At 44.9% G+C, this 19,234-nt stretch overlaps 1 protein-coding gene across 3 annotated transcripts in view; it reads right to left on the bottom strand.

Annotated features, from left to right (window-relative positions):
* Positions 1–16,546, bottom strand: part of ABHD2 (abhydrolase domain containing 2, acylglycerol lipase) — a 41,889-nt gene extending 25,343 nt beyond the window's left edge. The window contains exons 1-3 of one of the 3 annotated variants that reach the window (XM_075159906.1): positions 16,468–16,546; positions 5,513–5,597; positions 4,441–4,641 (exon numbers count right to left, since the gene is read on the bottom strand). In XM_075159906.1, coding sequence (XP_075016007.1) covers positions 4,441–4,634 — 194 coding nt within the window. In that variant the 5' untranslated portion in view covers positions 4,635–4,641; positions 5,513–5,597; positions 16,468–16,546. The remainder of the gene's footprint in view (positions 1–4,440; positions 4,642–5,512; positions 5,598–16,467) is intronic. The other 2 variants (XM_075159907.1, XM_075159909.1) reach the window with 2 other exon arrangements.
* Between the last annotated feature and the right edge of the window lie 2,688 nt (positions 16,547–19,234).

Here is a 19,234-nt window from a genome sequence, read left to right as displayed (position 1 = left end):
TCAGGCAGCAGATTATGATTTTAGAGCATGTACATCGCCCAGTATGCAGGAATTTAGGAAAGCAGCAGCTGTATAAGCAGCTCACACAAAGCACATAAAAACTGTGCTATTTTTATTAGCAAAGATCTGAAGTGGAAGTTCAGCAACAGGCTTATTTCTGGAGCATTACTTCATTTCATCTGAGGAGATTAACACTTTAAACATTAACTCTTACATCAGCTTTGAGGTACTGTAGTACATTGGATACTGATGGCAAGAAAGCAGAGTCTACAATTTGTCCATGTCAGGGAACACCCCGAGAACTACCACCTGCATTACAACTGGCAACAGGGTTTTTTTTTTCCTCCCTTTACAGAGCAAATTGGAGGTATTTAAAGGATGCTTTACAAATCAAACCTTGTTTGAACCTTGTCCCTTATTTGACACTACGGAATGCAATTTGAATTCCAATCAAGAAAGCTCATCTAAACCTCTGCGGGGTTCAACCCCCTCCCCCACAAATATGTAGAAAGCAGCTTTTTCTGCATCAGCTCAGCTAGACTGTTCAATGTGATGAAGACACAGCAAATACGTAACAGCAAAAATTTTAAAGGAGCTTATGGAGCTTCCATGTCCCCTGAACCTCTGAAAAAGAAACTAACGTAAGTGGAGTAGAAGTGTTTGCTGCCCATAGAAACTGCATGAAGTCAAAACTATTTAAAAGTACAGACTGGCCTCCTTGGTTAAACCGCCTCCTCAATTTAGGCAGCTTTTATTTAGCAAAGTGCCCATCGCACCCCTCCTCAATCTTCAGCAACTACAAGAAGTATTCTAGTCAAAACAGGGCACGAGTATTACAGCACATCCTCCTTGCTGATGAGAGCTGGAGAATGCAAGGCTGCTACCAATGCCACAGCAAAGCACCTAGCAAGGACTCAGATCCCCCCAGCTTGCTTCTCTCCCTAAGGTCAACTTACCAATAGGGAGCTGCCATTCTTCTCTACCTCTAAACATGTTCACCTGCCAAAGCTTCAGGAGTAACAACTGTTCTTCTAGTTTATTATTCTCTTGGAAGCATTCCTCACAGGGTGAAATATTAAGGAGTTGACAGGAATCAAACCCTGTTTGCTATTAGATGGAGGAAAAGAAAACTGAAAAGCTTGAAGCCAGCTTTTCCGACTACTTGTCTCCTTGCTTCTAGGAGAAAAGCAATGACAGTGCAAAAGAGTCTTCTGGTACCAGGCAGCCTGCTTATCCAGTATAGGTTACTGTGCAAACAAAGGATAAGAAGGATCTAGGCTGGATCTTTGACAGTGTTTACTAACAGGCTTGACAGTCATTTGCCTCAATCTTTGAGAAGCTTGTCTTTATTAATGATAAAAGTGTGCAGACACCGAGGACAATTATTTTCGATAACGATGACACTTGTGCCACGCCTCTACAGGAATAAAGATACACACACGCACTTGATGGTAGAAGAAATTGGGAACAGCCAAAAAAATCTCTAGTCTGGTACAGCAAGCACTGGCCAAATTTGTCCTCATGAATCAGACAGCCAATGCTGCATTTCTACAGGAATAAGAGAGCAGGTGGCAGACTCTCTGTACCAATTTGAAAGACAGGAAAAGGAGACAGCTGCAGCCAGGGGTTAGGCCCGAGTGCTCAAGGGCACCAATAGCTGTGCTGATCTGCAAGAGCTTCCATGCAAGAAGCAGTTCCTTGAATGAAAAAGGGTCTGATTATGCTACTCCACTTGGTAAGCCAAAGTACACAGCTGGACAGGGGTAGAGGAAGGGAAATAAAGACGTAAGAAAATATGAGCTCTAGGAAGACAGAGTCTATTGCTTACCAATGTTTTATCGATATGTAGAAAGCTTGTAGCATTTAGAGAATTGTAAAAAGCAGTACTAACATCTGCAAGTTCAAGGTACCTGGCACACAGCCAGCTCAGGCAGTTTTACTATCCAAAACACTTAAATTATTCATCCACCACCGCTTGGCTTACTGAATGGCACTACAGTGACAATGTATTGATTAAGTCCATAGGTGAGGATGGTGCCATGAAGGGGCAATAAAATCCAAGTGTTTTTTCCAAGTATTTTTGAATAGCTGCACAGATAGAACAACTTTGCTTATTTCTGCTTTCTCCCTACCACCCTGTTTTTTCTAGCAATACCCTCACCCTTTCCTCCCTTAAGCATAAGGGAGCTGAACAAACCAGGTCTGAAAGCCAGTTCACAGCCGTATGGAGGAACCGGTCTTTAACAGATCTTACAACAAACCCAGTACTGATGTAACAGAAGGGATTGCTGGGCTACTTATTTTGCTTTCACAGTAGAATTTGAAAAGAGCTGCTTAATCAGCTTTCCTAACACTCTGAATAATTAGCAAGTAATCAAAGCCTTACAAGATTTTTCAGTGGAGTATGGCACAAGCTGTTTTCACACAGCTTTTTGCTAATTAGTCCTACAAACTATTTCATGCATAATTGCAGGAATTTAAATATATTTGTTCCCCTTTAGTCTCCAGGTGACTTTCATGCCTGAAGACAGGATTTCTTTGATTTTTTTTAAATGTCTGTATTAAAAAAGTCTGTGATAACATCACTAGAATAGCAAAAATCACATATACATCATCTCACAGAGTTGTCTTTCCTGTAAACCCTTTCAATCCCCAACAGCAATTATATTCCTGTCTCCCGTAACATAGGTACACAGGCAACAAGACTGAACAACTACCTATTGACACATTTTGTTCTAGTTTGTTTCAGATGAGTTTGTTTCCTGGGGTCACGCAAGCCTTTGAGGCAATGTTCTGCTCAAGAACCACATGTTGGAAATCACTGCTACAGTTTTCAGAGAAGCTGGCAAGCCTGAGCTCTGAGCTGATCCAGAGAAAGCAAATGACCCGAGATTGCACACTATTAACACAACACTAGGCTTCTGCAAGAAGCTCTTCACTCCTGCAATTAATGCACAACAGATGTACTGCAATTTTTAGATGAGTTCTGTGTTTTCACTCCTTTGGGAATGCTTTGTTCTCCAACTGAGTGAAAGTCCAAAACATGCCTCTAATACAGTAGTGCTAGGAGCTTGCCATGAGAACAGAGCTGAAATAGGAGTAAAACGGACTCTGAATTAGCTTACAATCCGTTTTCAAAGATTAGCCTGATACTAATACGCCTTCAAGACTGGTAATCAGCACAGCTTCATGCTTGCTCTTTCAGTGACTAGGGACATGTGAATCTGGAGAGCCAACACTGAGATGACAAGTGTCTAAGATACACTAAGGAGGTTCTAGTTACCTGGTATTTTTTAGAGAAGCAACTGCTTTGTGGCTAAGGCACTAGCCGTAATCAAGAATCCAATTTCAATGCTCAGCTTCAACACACACGTATGTTACTACCAAACTCAGAGTGCATTAAGGAACCCTCTTTGGGCTCTAATTTAAAACTGATAATGCTTTGTTTCCTCTAAGAGTTTACAGATCCTACAGCCTAAGATCTTACACCTTATGTAATCAAGGCACCTAACACAGCACTGCTAAAAGCCTCTCATCTCCCCTAGAATGACTATCATTAAGTCAGCTTGACTTTTGAGATCCAAAAGGAAGGTTCATGCAGCTGCACTCAGTGCTTCCTAGATAATTGATATATTTAGGGCTTCTAAATAGGACTTGCAAGTTTTCAAAGTGATTGCAGAAGAGAAATACCATAATCAAAGTCCTTGTACCTCTAGAGCCTCATGAAATTGTAGTAAATGCTTCATATTATTGGTGAAAGTAAGGGCTGCACTGATTCTGGAGGTCCTAGAATGGAAGGTCAAGGATCAGCCTGCTCAAATACGCAGTTAACATATGGTCAATTTGAAAGTGGATTCAACAGGCTTAGAGCTGGCCAGTATGTCATTACTTTACTAAACTAGTTACGATGATGTGCTCTACCCAGAAATAAATTTCCTTAGTCTTCAATCAACTTAAGGCTCTTCAAATAAGAGTAGGCACTTTAAACTAACAGCCATCCCTGTGTTCACTATAAGTGCACAGACACACCATGAAAACGTTTCTGTCCTGTGAGCCCTGACAGATTTCTTCCCTAATAGAAAGGAGAGTACATGAACAGGAACAAGTGCTGACTGCATCCATCCCTCCTCCATTTCCACAGACAGTGGGCTATACGGTGCTGGTATAGTACAATATCAGCATACAGCTACTATACAGAGGGGCAGGTCTTCCTTCCATACATCCATGGAGAGCCCTGCACAGTAAGCCTTGGTCCTAAACCCAGGTACCTGGGACATTAACAATAATGAAATACTTGACTTGGAACAGGTTTATTTTATCAAGAGAATACCCTGACATTCATTTACACTCAGGTTTAAGAAACACACTAGGCAGAAGAATAGTCAAGTGCAGGTCTTCTCCCTCTAACACAGGTCAACATGGAAAAAATATACTACTTACTCTTTGGTCAAAAGTGGGCAGGATTTGAGTAAAAAGCGAGCCAAAGCAGAGTCTTGGTAAATGAGTTCAGGAGGGGCAGTTGGGCTTTTTAAATTCAAGCAACGAACAATAACATACAGAACAGCAGCAACTGCAGCTAGCTTCACCCCATCAAACACCGCCGGCAGCTCAGGGGTTTCCAACATTGCACTCATTTTGAGCCTGGAGATAAAAAACACTATTAAAGCTTTTTGCAATAAACTGATGGATATGAACATCAATTGCCATGTTAAATATAAGACTGCTAACCAACTAAATTTGTCAGTTAACACTGCTACAAAAATCCTAGCATGTCAACTCAGACTAGCAGCTTTTAAGATGAAAGGAAGTTTATTTTGTACTGCTCTAAACACCCTGACCACCACAAGAAATAGAAACTGGATGATCAGTTGGGAAGGAGATTTATTCTAATCAGTGCTGCACTACAATTGCAACAGTGTCTCAGGTGTCAAACCCTACAGTCTGCAGCCAGTCAATGCTTTCAGGATCTTGGCCAAGACTATCCGGCTCAAATAGAAGCTGAACGAAAAGCCAGGCTATACAGGCACATCAGCAGCTTTGGATGTGTGTTTCTTCCCAGAGGTACAAGCCACCCTCGAAAAGGAGAACTTGAAAGAGCTACTGTGTTAGCTCCTCAGCCTGAATTTTGCAACTTGATAAGAATACTGGTACTAACTCCTGCATGTATTTAAGGTGGTCACTTTATGTACCACTGAGTTCAGCATTCCTTTTAATTCACTCTAGTTCTGCAGCTGAAGGAGGACTAGATTAATATCTAGTCCTTCAAGGGCTTCAGAGTAAAGGAAGTGGGGCAGGGGAGAGAACTAAAAAACCCACAATATAACAATATCCTTCCAGCTTGAAATCAAATTCTTAAACTGATCCAGCTTCTTTTGAACATATGGTTCAAATAGCTGGCTGCAGTTATTACAGGGACATTTCATCCACATTGAAGGGGCAGGTTTTTCCCTGGGTCTTTCCTCAGCCACATGGGTAACCCAACTAAGATAGCAACTGACAAGTCAGGTCTTACCAATGTCACTTTCTTCAAACTAGAAATAATTGCCAGTCCTCAGCAGAATTGTCACCGTCTGGATCCACGTACTACCTGAGTTACCCTGTGAGGGGAGGAAAAGCAAATTGATTATTACTGATAAGGCTGCATCTCTCACCTGGAAGGGAAGAACACAAATTTATACAGAGGTCCCATCACAGACATTGCAATTGATTTGTATATTCAATCATAACCACTTCAACTCTGATCTATCTGCATCAAACCTCTTGCCTATGAAGAGATTCCAGACTAGATCAGTTGCCTACTGCATATTAATTTATCTGCAGTATGCAAAAACACCTTCATGAGCAGAGATAGCCAGAAAGCAAAGATAGACCAGTGCAACTTCAGAGGAAAGTCAAGCTATGAACTTCCTGAAGACCACATAGTCACCATCTTCGCAAGACAGTGACATTGACCCCAGTTACAAAAGCTACCCAAATCCCTTCATATTTAAAAGACTAGAAGTACAGGCTACTGTTCTTCTCAACTTTGTGCAATATCTACACTGTTGCTGACGTGTGAAGCCAGCCTGAAAGAAGTTTCCTTCTACTTCTACTCAGGCTTAGCAAGGCAGCTCACTCCTACAGATGGAAGCTCGTAAACAGTCTCTGCTTGCTCCCACACTTGCTTCTTTGAGAAGTTACAACCCATCACACTTAAACAAGATGGTGAGAGCCACCAGGAGGCTCAGATACAGCCACCTAATTAACACTAGTGCACACGCACCAAGGCTTGTTACAAGAACTTGATAATGCCAATAAAAGAGAGCGAGCTTTCAGCCTGTAACCATAAAAATGTAAGCGATATTTACAGTTAGAAGTGGATTCCCTACAGGCACAACAAACTGATGGGGAATCAGAGCTTCCAGGAAAAAGCTCCAGAACAGTCTGCTCTCTACCACAGCTGCCGCTTCCAACTCAGAAAATGCACCAACAGGACAGGCCATACCAAAGCCTTACTCTTCTTCCCAGCAGGAAGAAAAGCCTCAGAAGTACTTTCTGTACTCAATGCAGCTACACCAAAATCTCTTGGAAGAAAACAAGTCTGACATCAGCTATTGATTAACAGCATGCTGCAAAGCTGCAAGTTTGCCACCATAACCATCCGCATTGCAGGAGAACAGAAGGTGAGGAAAGCAGCGACATTTAATATTGGACAACTCCGAAGCTTTTATTTTCCAGTTCTGAGCTTCACAGTAGAAGGGAGAGAGGAGTGGGCTACAAGAAGTCATTTATTCTTTTAATCAGAATATTACATTGGCATCATGTGTCCCAATGAAGAGTTCGAGTACAACGTTCAGCTGTAGTATGTTACTTCACTTCCACACTTAGTAGACTTTCACCAACAACACTGCCCACTGCGTAGGAGATAACAGGCAAACTACAGCAATGGCTTCTCCAGGGAAGATGCAATCAGCAGAAGAGTGGACTGAGTTCCTGAACAATCGCTGACCCAAGGACAACCAGGTGCTTGAGCAAGTCTTTCCCAGCTAAAACTCCCAGAAGTTCTGTTGGCATCTTCCCTTGTTTTATTTAGAAAATTAATAGAGACTCTGATACAAAAGTTACCCAAGACCTTCCTGCCACCTGTATTTTAAGCTCATTTGCTGTTTACAGCTTTCAAAGCATTTGTGAATTTGTTAAAAATAAAACTGGGAACGATTAGTCATTAGCATTTTGTACTAGTGACTCAGTATAACTGATCCAACTAAGCTGTACCTCCCTGGGAGTCTTCTCTCCCACATAATCTTCAGATTACACACACACCACATCTTTTTGATACTTCTATATCCAGTTTTTGCCTGTCGCTACCTTAAAAAGCCATACTAGCTTGGAGTTACTTTCAGGAAAAAACGCTGTTGGTAGGCAAGATTATGTTTTGACACTTGTGAACTAGTATTTTTCCCTTTTAGACAGTCTAAGTACACATTCACTGAACACGTACACCTCAAACATGTGCTAGAGGTTCATGTATTTGTCAGGATCTTTACGTAAAAGCTCAGATCAGTCTGTGTACAGCTAACACAAAGCTGGCACTGCTGTTGCAGTTGCACAGCCGCCTGCAGTGATTAACTAAGCAATGGATTTAGTCCAAGACAACTTGATTGGTAAACTCCATGCCCTATGGATCCAGCTGTGCCACTTCAGGTACTCTCCTTGAGAGTCTGGTATTTCTGAAGACCTAAACAGACTGGTCTTAGCCAGGGCAGATTTGCAGGGGCTGAGCCAGAACACACTGCTCTAAAATTCTGAGGGTTTAGCGTACTGAAATGGATTTGAGAGCTCTGCCTCTAATCACGTAGGACAAATGCCTTGCTGTTTACAAGCAGGGATGAGGTCACCTTGCTCCTGTTTTGTTAAACCCTTTTTGTATTGACCCAATAAACTCATCTGTTTACGAAAAAGGACAGATAACCACAGTGTTGAGCCAGTCAAATTTTAATCTAGAATCTCCTCTAAATGGGTCAGCATTAATATAAACAGACAAACATTTGGCCTTTTCTGTATTATGCTTGTTTTGGCTGGGATAGAGTTAATTTTCTTCACAGTAGCTAGTATGGAGCTATGTTTTGGATTTGTGCTGGAAACAATGTTGATAACACAGGGATGTTTTAGTTACTAATGAGCAGTGCTTACACAGGGTCAAGGTCTTTTCTGCTCCTCACCCCACCGGCGAGGAGGCTGGGGGTGCACAAGGAGTTGGGAGGGGACACGGCTGGGACAGCTGACCCCAATGACCAAAGGGATATCCCATACCATATGATGTCATGCTCAGCATATAAAGCTGGGGGAAGGAGGAAGGGGGGGACGTTTGGAGTGATGGCGTTTGTCTTCCCAAGTCACCGTTACACATGATGGAGCCCTGCTTTCCTGGCGATGGCTGAACACCTGCCTGCCGATGGGAAGTAGTGAATGAATTCCTTGTTTTGCTTTGCTTGCACGCACAGCTTTTGCTTTGCCTATTAAACTGTCTTTATCTCCACCCATGAGTTTTCTCACTTTTACCCTTCTGATTCTCTCCCCCGTCCCACCAGGGGGGAGTGAGCAAGCAACTGTGTGGTGCTTAGTTGCCACCTGGGGTTAAACCACAACATGTACACAGAACACTAGATTCACTTTTAGCAGGCTAGACAAAATTAGCAAGAGGCAGTAAGTCTATCACTGGAAGCAATCAACCTGCCTTTTCATCCATCACAGGGTTTGAGATCCACATTGAAGAACACAAAGAAGGTTGAAGCTCTTGGGACCAAGGATGTTATCTTGAAGCACTTTAAGTGTACAATTCCTTTTTTAAAAATCACTTAAAGGCATGACAGCCCCAAAGACTGACAGTCTTTTCAAGCAGTATTCTTAAGTCCCATTTGTGACTGAGGACTAACTTTAAAATCAATCACTAGAAAGGAAGCGCTGGATTTGTGGAGTCTTTTTATTTGCCCTTTCATCACAGAATAAAAAGCTGAAAATCATGTTACAGGAAACACTTCAGCACTACTGTTAACAGAGTGCACCTCACCGGTACAAGTATAGTGAGAAAAACCCCATGCCTCCCCTTTCCAGACAGGAATAGAAAAAAATACCACAAAAGCCAGTAGAGCTACAGCAAATTCCTCATGTATCCTTTCAAAGACACTGGGTTTTGGGAAAGCCACTGCCAAGATATTTACTTGTATGCCAAACAAAGTCACAACTAACAACAAATCTGAGATTTGCATACATCTCTGTTCCAGGTTTCCTGGAGACTCTTCCAGGGACAGAAGTCACTTCACGCTGTGACTCAACAGGGCACGCACAGGATTTAGTAGCTACCAAGCATTACAGCTCCTCCACCCATGCCGAAGCTAAGCCTGACTCTGCATACTGGAAAGCCAACATTAGAAAAGCAAAAACATTAAAGGAAGCCACTCCCACAGGGTCCTTCCCTCGGGCCTTTTAATGGGCAACTGAAAGCCTGGCAGACTCATTTCACTGAAGCATTAGAAATGCTTTGGGCTAAAGCGAAGATGCAGCTGTATGGAACTGCCCATAGACAAGAGTAAAGGCAGCCTCTTTAAAAGGGGCTCCACTAGCAAGATATTCTATGCTCCGTTACATTCACTGACGAATCTTGAAGGAATCCCATTTCCAGGAATGGCAGTTTCATACAAAAGCCTCCTAGATGCCCTCCCACTAGTAAACATTCTGGCTCACTAGTGCTTTCAGAGCTCACCTGGACACCAAAACACTGGAGCATACCTGGCCAACATCGAAAACATTTCAAAATCCCCTTTCCTACCCTTTTAAAGCTTCTACCAAGTAGTGTAATACCCTCTCTTCCCCACTAAGATTCAGAAAAGCCAAAGAGGCTGCTCCTAGACAGATTAAGCAGACAGATTTCATTAACCAACTTATCAGACATTTCTTGGACTGCTCTCATTTATTTCTAGTTGCCTGCCCGCGGAATAAAACTCTGAAAGCAAGTCTGCTAGTCAAGAGGAAAGCAAAACACCCTAAAGAGTTGTGCCTAAGCAGATTCATATCAGAAATAAGTTTTTTCCCTCTTTGAAGCGGGGAGAAGGAAGGCTGTTTCACTGTAGTTCTTTAGAGAATGTTTCCAGGAAATCAATCATCTTTAGTATCAGCCAAAGCTAATGCCTCTTCCGAAACATGCACCACAAAAACCAGAAGTTACAGGCCTGTCACTACCAGGTAAGAAATTTAGAACCACATTATGGAGAAGGAAACTTTATTAAGGAAAGGGTGGAAAGTCAGAGCACTACAAAGGTTTTTAAGCCGAGCCAAGTTTTATGCCAGCGTATGATTCGAATCTCACCCCAAGAAGTGTACAGAAGTGTGCCACACTGCTGAGCTTTCAATGGTTTAAATGCAGAGGAAGATATTTAGAGACCATCCAGATGAAAATAGGGAATGTATACACCTGAGAAAGCCTCTGAAGCAATGTGTCTTGATGGGAAAGGCTGCCAGACTAAGTTTTTGTAAAGCACTGGAGGACAGTCTGAGGTCACACAAGCTACGCGAGTACAGGAATCTGTGCAAGAGGAATCATGAAAAACCCCAAGCTTTATTGCGCAGTCCCGTATCCTACCTTTTAGCCAGCACTTTTGTATAAAAGATGCTTTCATTTTTACGGAAAAAAGTTTTAAGCCTAAACTGCTATGTTAAGGTCTCCAAAGGATTACATAGATACAAGTATTTTAGGGCCACACCAGTACTATGCCTCATCGGTTTAGGCACACAAAGCAAGGCATCACGCTGCTTATTTCGACACTGGCATCTAACCAGCCCAAGCTTACCCCACGCAGAACCTCCTATTATCTTCAGTGGTAGCTCAGAAGAGAACACGTCAGAAGCGAACGCTGAGGTCATCTTGATGTACCTCTCAGTACTTCTGGCCATTTAAAACAGTCAATTAAGTCTCAGACCTCAAAGCATAGAGGGTATAATTAAGAATTAGCTGAGCACTTCAAGCACTTAAGCTTAGGTTTTCAGGAGATGTGGCCATGAGAGATAAAGCGCAGTCCTCGCCAGAGTCATCAGGAGTCTGACAAAGCCCACTGGAGTTTTATTGTCAAACATCTGACAGATTTTATCTCCAAATAAAGAGGGCACACTGACATGTCCCATCACAAGGATGCTTAGAAGAACATTACTTGGACAGCATATGGAAGTCCTCGGCGCAAATCCTTCCGTGTTGTGCCAGAGCCAGCACCCAGGCCAGGATTTGGCTGGTTGGCGAGTATACAAAGCAGCAGGTACTGTTTACACCATGTTCCAACAAGAATTTCTTGGCTGATACCTTCACTGGAATTTGACCTTTGCATCAGATACAATACTTGGCTCATACACTAAATTTAGAGGTACTGTGAGGTTACAGGGACAAAGTTCACAGCCGAGGCACCATCAGCACAGCCAGAAAGACAGGTGCCTTTAACTGGAGCTTTTTATCCTTTTTTGACTTTGAGAAGTCCTACACAGAGCAGAAGCCAAGCACTTAAGAGGGCTGGGTGTATGTGCCAAGGCAGCTTGCTTAAGAAAGCACCTTAGAATAATTCTATAGCCAAAGGGGCTATAGGGCCAAAGACTCTTTAGGTCTTTCCCTTCCCCAAGAAGGCTAATTTACAGTCAAATGAGCCTTGAATTTCACTTCCTTCCAACTACAGGAACTGCTTTTGTATATTATCTGAGAAAGTTGCTATGTAGACTCCCTGTATGTCACCTTATCTGGTTCCTGCTTGTCACACAAGATTAAACTAAGACAAGACAAGGCTCTGATGACTCCACAGAAATCAATTCATTGCATCTTATCTTAATGGAAAGGCTCATGTTATTTAAGCAAACATAATTATTTGATTACTGCAGGGACTTAGGACTTTGTCACACCCTAACCACTGCCTCATGGAACTACAGGGCAGAGCTTCAGCTCCTTGTAGAAGAGGTCAAGCATAGTTTTAGGTACAGAGGGAGAAGAAATACTTTCCAGTCTTACAGCATTAGCAGGTGTCACTTACCTACCACAGAATCCTGTGTCAGCAGGCAGCACTTAGCTCAAAGGAAGAAGTGGAATAAACACATTGCAGAGAACCCAACAATCCATGCTCAGTAGTTGAGGAAATGCTACTAGCATCAAGCCACAGATAGCTAAGTGAGCTAACACAAACTGCATTACAGACTAAACCCACCCTAAAAGAGTCTGCTGTATTCCTTCACTATATTTTCAAATGCAGCATCATACTATTTAAGCCTCATTTACCCTTGGACTTCAGACTGTCACAGAGCTCAGATGTATGTATCAGAGGAGCAGCCCGAAGTCCAAGCACATCACAGCTGTTTGCTCAGCTATAGGGGGTACACAGCTGAGTAAGCGGGGAGCACACTCCACACCAGACCAGCTGCACAGCAGGGAAAGATCATCTATCACCAAAGTACAAGTTAAGACAGCTAAGAGAACTTTATTCAAGGCTGATGCAGTTCAAGCTGTCAGAAGACACCTGTATCTGAACGTGATCAAAAGCTGAGGTGCCACTTCACTCTGAGGTCTTCAAACACCCTGCTTATTTTCTTCCCCTGACGAGCAGCTCTGCTCCACAGCAGTACAGATTTGCAGAGTCATTCTCTCAGAGTCTGTCCATGACAGATAGAAGGCTCACGCTAGAGAAGTTTAATTCACATCATTACATTAAAAACGAAACAAGAACACTTCAGGACAAAAGAACCAAATACAAAGAGACAGGACCTGACCAACACACAGCTACCACTACTGCAGAATACTTGGGTTTTGTCATAATGCCGATTAAAGCAAACAGAGGTTTTGGAGCACTACAGCCGTCGCCAGCAACTCGAAGTTTGAAGAGCTAAATTGCCCACTCTCCTGCTGAATCTGAGTGGGAGGTTAGGGATATTGCAGGCACACATCTTAGGATGTTTTCTCCTTACCTCTTACAAGGATGTTCACTGTAAATGACTGTGCATCTGCTTATTTCACTTAGTATAATCTTTCATACTCACATATGCCCAACCAACACTTCATAGAACAGAGTGTTCCAGTTAAGAGACAACTAGGCTTGAACACCCTCAGCATAATCTTTCTGGAACCTGCATCTCTACGCAAAAGCATCTTTGAAGATGTAAGTAAGTTTAGAAACAGGACAAATTGTTGAATTTGAATTGTTGAACCCCTCGCTAGCAGCCAGTCACTTGTCCTAGCTGAGCCTTTCCATGAGGAGCCCTTATTACACTGTTTGAGTACTCAATGCCCTGCATAGGGCTGTAGCTCAATTATTAGCAACTAGCACATCAGAAGTTTCAGAAGGCTTTGGTGTTTGCAGGAGCTCAGTCCGTATTAGTAGCGGAAGTTGTCATTGCCATTTATTTTAGTCAAACTGAATCCATGATGATAAGAAACTCGAGTATTTCTCAACAGTACAGTAAGCACTAGGCAACTGCACTTCTTGGTCAATCTAGAGATACAGATGAAAATCTTCTGTACATTGCAAAGTATGACACTTCCTTCCCCTGCCGTTACCTCTAAGACTACAGGCACAAAGATGTTTCAAGCACCTGGTTTGTACAGAACTGCTTTGCAAAGCATTTTGAATTACTGCTGCCTGATGCTGGCAGAGTAGGGCTGGCAGTTAGAGACAATCTTTATTATCAAGTCAACTGATATAGCTGGAGAAAAGACAAGCCCTTGGGCACACAAGCCTTCCGAGCGCTAAAAGAGGCTAAGATAGCTGCCTGGCTAGGTTAGCATCATTGCCACCCACATATGTTGGGCAAGTGGGACTTTGCATCTCTCGAAGAAGGACAGACTGCCCTTGCACATGGAAATTAAATCAATTGTTTGGTACTGAACTCAATCAGCTGAGTTTGATCGGATTTTTTTAATTGCATATAAGCTTAATCTGCACAAGCTATTTAGGCTGAAGAAGGGCAAATATTTGCACAGAAGTTCAGGTGATCTACAGTACAGTTAAGAATAGCAATTCAGAGCTATAACACATCATGAAATATGAGCTTCCAGAAAAACTCAAAAGTGTAGATGAAGACTCCAATATACTAGCAGAACTATGATGATTTAGGCTTTTGCTTAAAAGTCCAAAACACCAGTTTCAGGCTGGTGTCTGCACCTTTCAACAGGAATTACAAGCACCAAAGTCCCCAGTATGTACACCCCTTGCTAGAGACTTTGCTAAATCCTGCTCTTTGTTGACTCAATCCAAGTTCTGGCACTGCCAGAGCCGGCAGCATGGAAGTAAGGATGAAGAGGCCAGAGATACAGAGCAAGAAAGGGGAGTAACAGGGCAGTGTGAATCCAGCAGCACCCAGGACATTTCCATGACTTAGTGAGGTTAAACTATAACTACTGAAGGTTTGAATCAGTGCTCTAAAGACACCATTGTCTACAGTACATCAAATTACATCTAAAAGTACAGTTTGAACTTTGTAGATTTGGATAACCTCTTCATATGCCTGTGTCAAGGACAAATGATGTTATTCTACCGTCTTTCCTTCCCAATACCATATCCCAGAACAGTGACTATTTCAGTGTGTTAATCTCTGGGTTTTTCAGATGACAAGTTTAATAATGCAGCTTTATGAAACCCTAAGAGCCTAAGCTGCTATTCATTCCCTAAATAGAAAAATATAGCTTTTACAAGAAGAGTAGAACAAATTAATTTTTAAGTTTAACTTCTTCAGAAACAGTTTGGCAAGATGAAAGGTTTTAGCCCCAACCTCCACATCTTTTCCACCCCTAGAAAAGACAGTCTGGCACAATCTTAGGTCAGCCTCATCCTCTACTCAACTAATTCACTCAGTAACACAGAGGATCTCCCATGCAAAAAGCTGAAATACAACTATTTTTTAAGAATAAGGCAAGAGAATAGAAGAACCCAAACATTAGCTCTTAGTTCTTTTTTAATATCCTTCCTGTTCTTACTCTTGACTTTGAGACTGAAATAAACAATGGCTAGAATAGTAAGAAAGGCTGCATGTCCACTGATCTAAGAAGGGACAAGAGAATTTATTCAAACTTCTCTTGTGATATAAGAACTTAGCAAGCATCTAGGAAAGGAGGTGAAGTAGACAAACCACGAAGAGATTGAACAGAACAACCAAAGACTAGTTGTCAATAACAACCCCCTCCTGCACAGGAAATAAACATTATAAAAGAAGGTCTGAAAATGAGATATCACAAATGCAAACGGCTGAACTGTGTGTTCTACAAACACCATATCAGTGAGGACTAGAACACGTCAACCTAAGTAATATTACAAACATGGCTGAGCATAATAATCATTGATAAACAAGGCATGTAAGATGCCTTGTACCAGTTAGCTGATTAATAAGCCACAAACATTTGTTACAGAAAGAGGCACCAGTGATGCGGAAGCCAAACAGCAATCTGTAAGAGGCAGACAGGAATCTTTAGCACTTACCACACCAGTGACAATTGTACACCAACAATAAGAGGAAGCTGTTATGAATTCTCTGAAGAGACCTGCATGAGAATGCAACTATAGAATGCCATCCCTCCAGCCATAACTGTGGTAACAACGCTGCTGCTAACATACCTCTTTAAAAAAGTTAGTGGCAGGTGACACCAGCTGTAAAACATCAACTGTGATAGATATATCTACCCATCCTGTGGTGGGGAAAATCACAAGTTATACGTGAAGCTGTACAATGCAGCTGACAGAATCCTGTCACACAGGCTAACGAGCAGGTATATAGTACACATCAACAAAAGGAAGCCTAAAGTTCTTGCAAAATGCTGGTAGCAGTGTCAGGACCTAGAAGCATGAGTTACAGAGGAGAAGAGCCTCATTTAGGGGGAGCAGTGTGACCTGACTGACATCAGCCAGAACTCACCTGGCTCTAACTCACACAGGTATCATCCCCCCAGGAGCTCTGCTCGGCGCTCAGCTCCCGAGCAGCTTACGATTGCTTCCCACCTCGGCCTTCCCCCCCCGTCGCTGCTCACACCACCGCTTTTCTTGCCCTACACAACCTCACACCTCCACGAAGCGATGGGGAAGGCCGTCACCGCACCACCGGCTGCGCAGACCTTCCAACCCCGGCAAGAACCGAAAGGAGAGGCACCGGCAGGGGACCGGACCTCAGATCACACAGCCAGGCGAGGCCGAACCCCCACCGCAGGGCTACCCCCACCGCCACCCCAGGAAATAAACACATAAGGGAACCCTGCTGCAGAAAATAAATAGAAAGAAGGCGGCTGGGCGGGCACGGGGAGCCTGAGGCCGGAGCGAGAGGAGCACTGCTGACCGCCCGGCGCCTGACAGACCCGGCAGCGGCCAGCAGACCCCCCCGCGCCCCCTCAGGCCCCATACCGCGGAGACGCAAGCGGCGAGCCAGGCCCGGCCGCCGCCCCCTCAGCCCTGCGGGGAAGGGGCTCCCGGAGCGCCGCCGCCTCACCTGCAGGCCCGGCTGAGGCGCGCAGCCGCCGGCAGCTCCCGCCGCCGCTCCCACCCGTCTGCACCAGCCCCGCTACGCGCGGCCCCTTAGCAACCGCCCTCGCCCTCCCATTGGCCGCGCCGTCGCGCCGCTCCCGCCCAAACCCGCGCGCGGATTGGCCGGAAGGCCAGCTGAGGGTGGGAGCGCGCTCCAGCCGGAGTGCACGGGCGCTATTGGCTGGAGGAGATGCAGCGGGGCGGGACGCTGCGGTTCCGTTGGCTTGGGCGCCTCTCAGTCAGGCGGAGGGTGGTGATTGGCGTCCGCGGGCGGGGCGGTGCGGTGCTGCCGGCGCCTGTGGGGAGCCGCCGCTGCCGCCGCCATGACAGAGCGGGGACGCGACGGAGTGGTGGGCGGCGAGGAGCTGCGGGAGGAGCGGTGACGCGAGGGTGAAGCACCAGCCTCGCCGCTGGCCGCTTCCTGCTGCCGGAGCCAACACCCCTGCCGCGGGGGGGAGGCAGCCTGGGCACCGCTCCAGCTGAGGTGCATGTTCGCCCCTCAGTGATACGGGGCTTGGTGGTCCTGAGGGCCGGATGGGCCAAAAACCTCTCCAGCGTGGCACAGGCCTCTGATAATCCATCTAAGTGTGCCCAGGTGCGGAATACTGGTCACATAATGCTATGTTGCGATCAAAAATAATTTAGGAACAATATCTTAGGGCCTTAAAAATGGTGGCTGGGCCTTAACATGCTGGTTTTGTTTCCTGTGGGCCCCCAGGCCACCTCTCTGTGGCAAACCTGGCACTGGGGTGCAAGCTGGGATCACCTCGGGCCTCACCAGCAGAAGTGAAGGGGTCTTCCCCCAGTCCCTCAGAGGCACAGGAGTGCCTGCCCGCATTCCTCCCACCAAGTGGGATGTGTGATGGGGACAGCAAAATCTGCCCGGAGATGGACTGAGTCTGCCACATCTGGAAGGCACTGGAGGAAAACAAATAATAAAACAAAAAATGTCTGCACTGCGATGTTTATAAACTTGCTTTTCTGTTAGCCTCCCAAAAGAGCCACATGTTATGTTGCTACTAACATCAACTGTTCCTAGCTATGTTAATGGTTGCTTTATATAACTGGATGGAAAAATCCTTTCCCTGATTTCAGACATTTTGTCTCCTCTGTTTACTGGGAGCTGGAGCTTCCTACGTAGAGAAAGCTCTCAAGGAGCAAGTCACATTTTCCAGAGTTATGTATCTGGAGAGATGACTAACTGCTGTAGACTGAGTCACGGTGAAGAAGGGAGCTCTGAGGAAGGGCAGAGAGGGGACTGCTGAAATGATGGTGGCAGAACAGAAACAGCAGCAGCCCCACAGCGAGCGCTCCTCTTCGCTTGCTACAGATGTGATCCCACCACTCAGTCAAATGAGAGACGGATTCCTTATCTTCAGCTTTTAATTAACCTTGTGAAAATATCCAGGGTTTATGGTGGTTGCTAAATTTGTCGGCGACTCAGCTGGGCTGAGGTTTGGTATGTCTGAAGGCAGCTGAGTTATGCTTGTGATCAGGCTGTGAGATAGGCTTAGTAGATAAACTTCTGGTATCAGGCTCTTAACTAAGTATTTTAAGAATGTGTTTGAATTTGATTACAGAAAATTGCAGTCCAATTGATTCCAGGTGTATCTTGGCTCCTCACCATCGATCCAGGCAGGAAAACACAGATCCAAGCAGGAAAACGTGCCATGAACTGGAGCTGAGCCTCTAGGCAAGGCTTTTATTTTAAACCCTTGAGGCTGTTGGAGATTTCTCTGACCTGAAGAGAAGTTTAGCTATTAGAAGAGAGCTTACTTAAGCATACCATCACAAAGCAAAGCAAATAAAACTCTTAGCTGCCCTCTTCTTGCTGAGGAGAAGTGAAACATAGGGTGGTCTTTTATGCCAGGGGTGCTCAGATACATCAGTGAGGAATGAGAGCTGAGCACAGAGGGGACTAACACTGAAGAGGTGGCAGCACAAATTCACAGGTGGCTGTGGCAGTGGGAGCCAATCTCCTGAGCTGTGCTTACTGCAAGAAGAAGGGATGTGGTGGAAAAGGTCCTGTGTCTCCAGAAAGGGAAGGAGGAACTGGTGCAAGTCAGTTGGTGTTTAGCTCTGGGCAATGTCGGGGGTTTCAGCTGCACCTTCTGGTGCGGGAGCAGAGATGGCTGGGAAGGAGCAAACATATTTTGTGAATACAAACCTGGCTTTGGGCTATTAAAACAGCCTGCGAGCCGTGACTTGTAAAGGAAGCTGCCCTCCCTCTTGAGTGTGGGGGGAGCTGACGTTGCTACGGCCGAGCCCGTGTGGTGATGAGCACCGCAGGGCTGGTTGGCGTTGGGAGCAGTGGTGTGTGCGGTAGGTGGAGCGCTCTGGCCTGGAGCCAGGAGCGAGGCTGTACCACTCGCAGCAAACAGCTCACGCTCAGGAAATGCCATCTGAGCAGTTGCCCAAACCATCCCGTCAAGGAAGGGTGCTGGGAAGAGCCGAGCTTCATTCCCAGCCTCGTAGGGAGGGATTTGGCAGCTCCAGCCCAGCAGATGCTTCTGTCTGATGTTGCTGCAGAGGAGTGGGATGGGGGTGTCCAGGAACACCCTAATGCTTCGGAGACAGGAGGATCCCTCTGAGTAGTGTGGACACTGCAAAAGAGGCCAAATGTATGTGCTGGAAAATGTAGGCACAGGAAAAACACACAGCTTTGCCTTGTGCTTTGGGCAGGCACTTACCTCTGTACAATGAGGCCAAAAAAGGTTGATGATAATTTCACC

This window comes from Calonectris borealis, chromosome 11 (genome assembly GCF_964195595.1).
Source record: "Calonectris borealis chromosome 11, bCalBor7.hap1.2, whole genome shotgun sequence".
NCBI lineage: Eukaryota > Metazoa > Chordata > Aves > Procellariiformes > Procellariidae > Calonectris > Calonectris borealis.
Note: the sequence above shows the minus strand (reverse complement) of the source record. Positions and strands in the feature narration are given on the sequence as shown.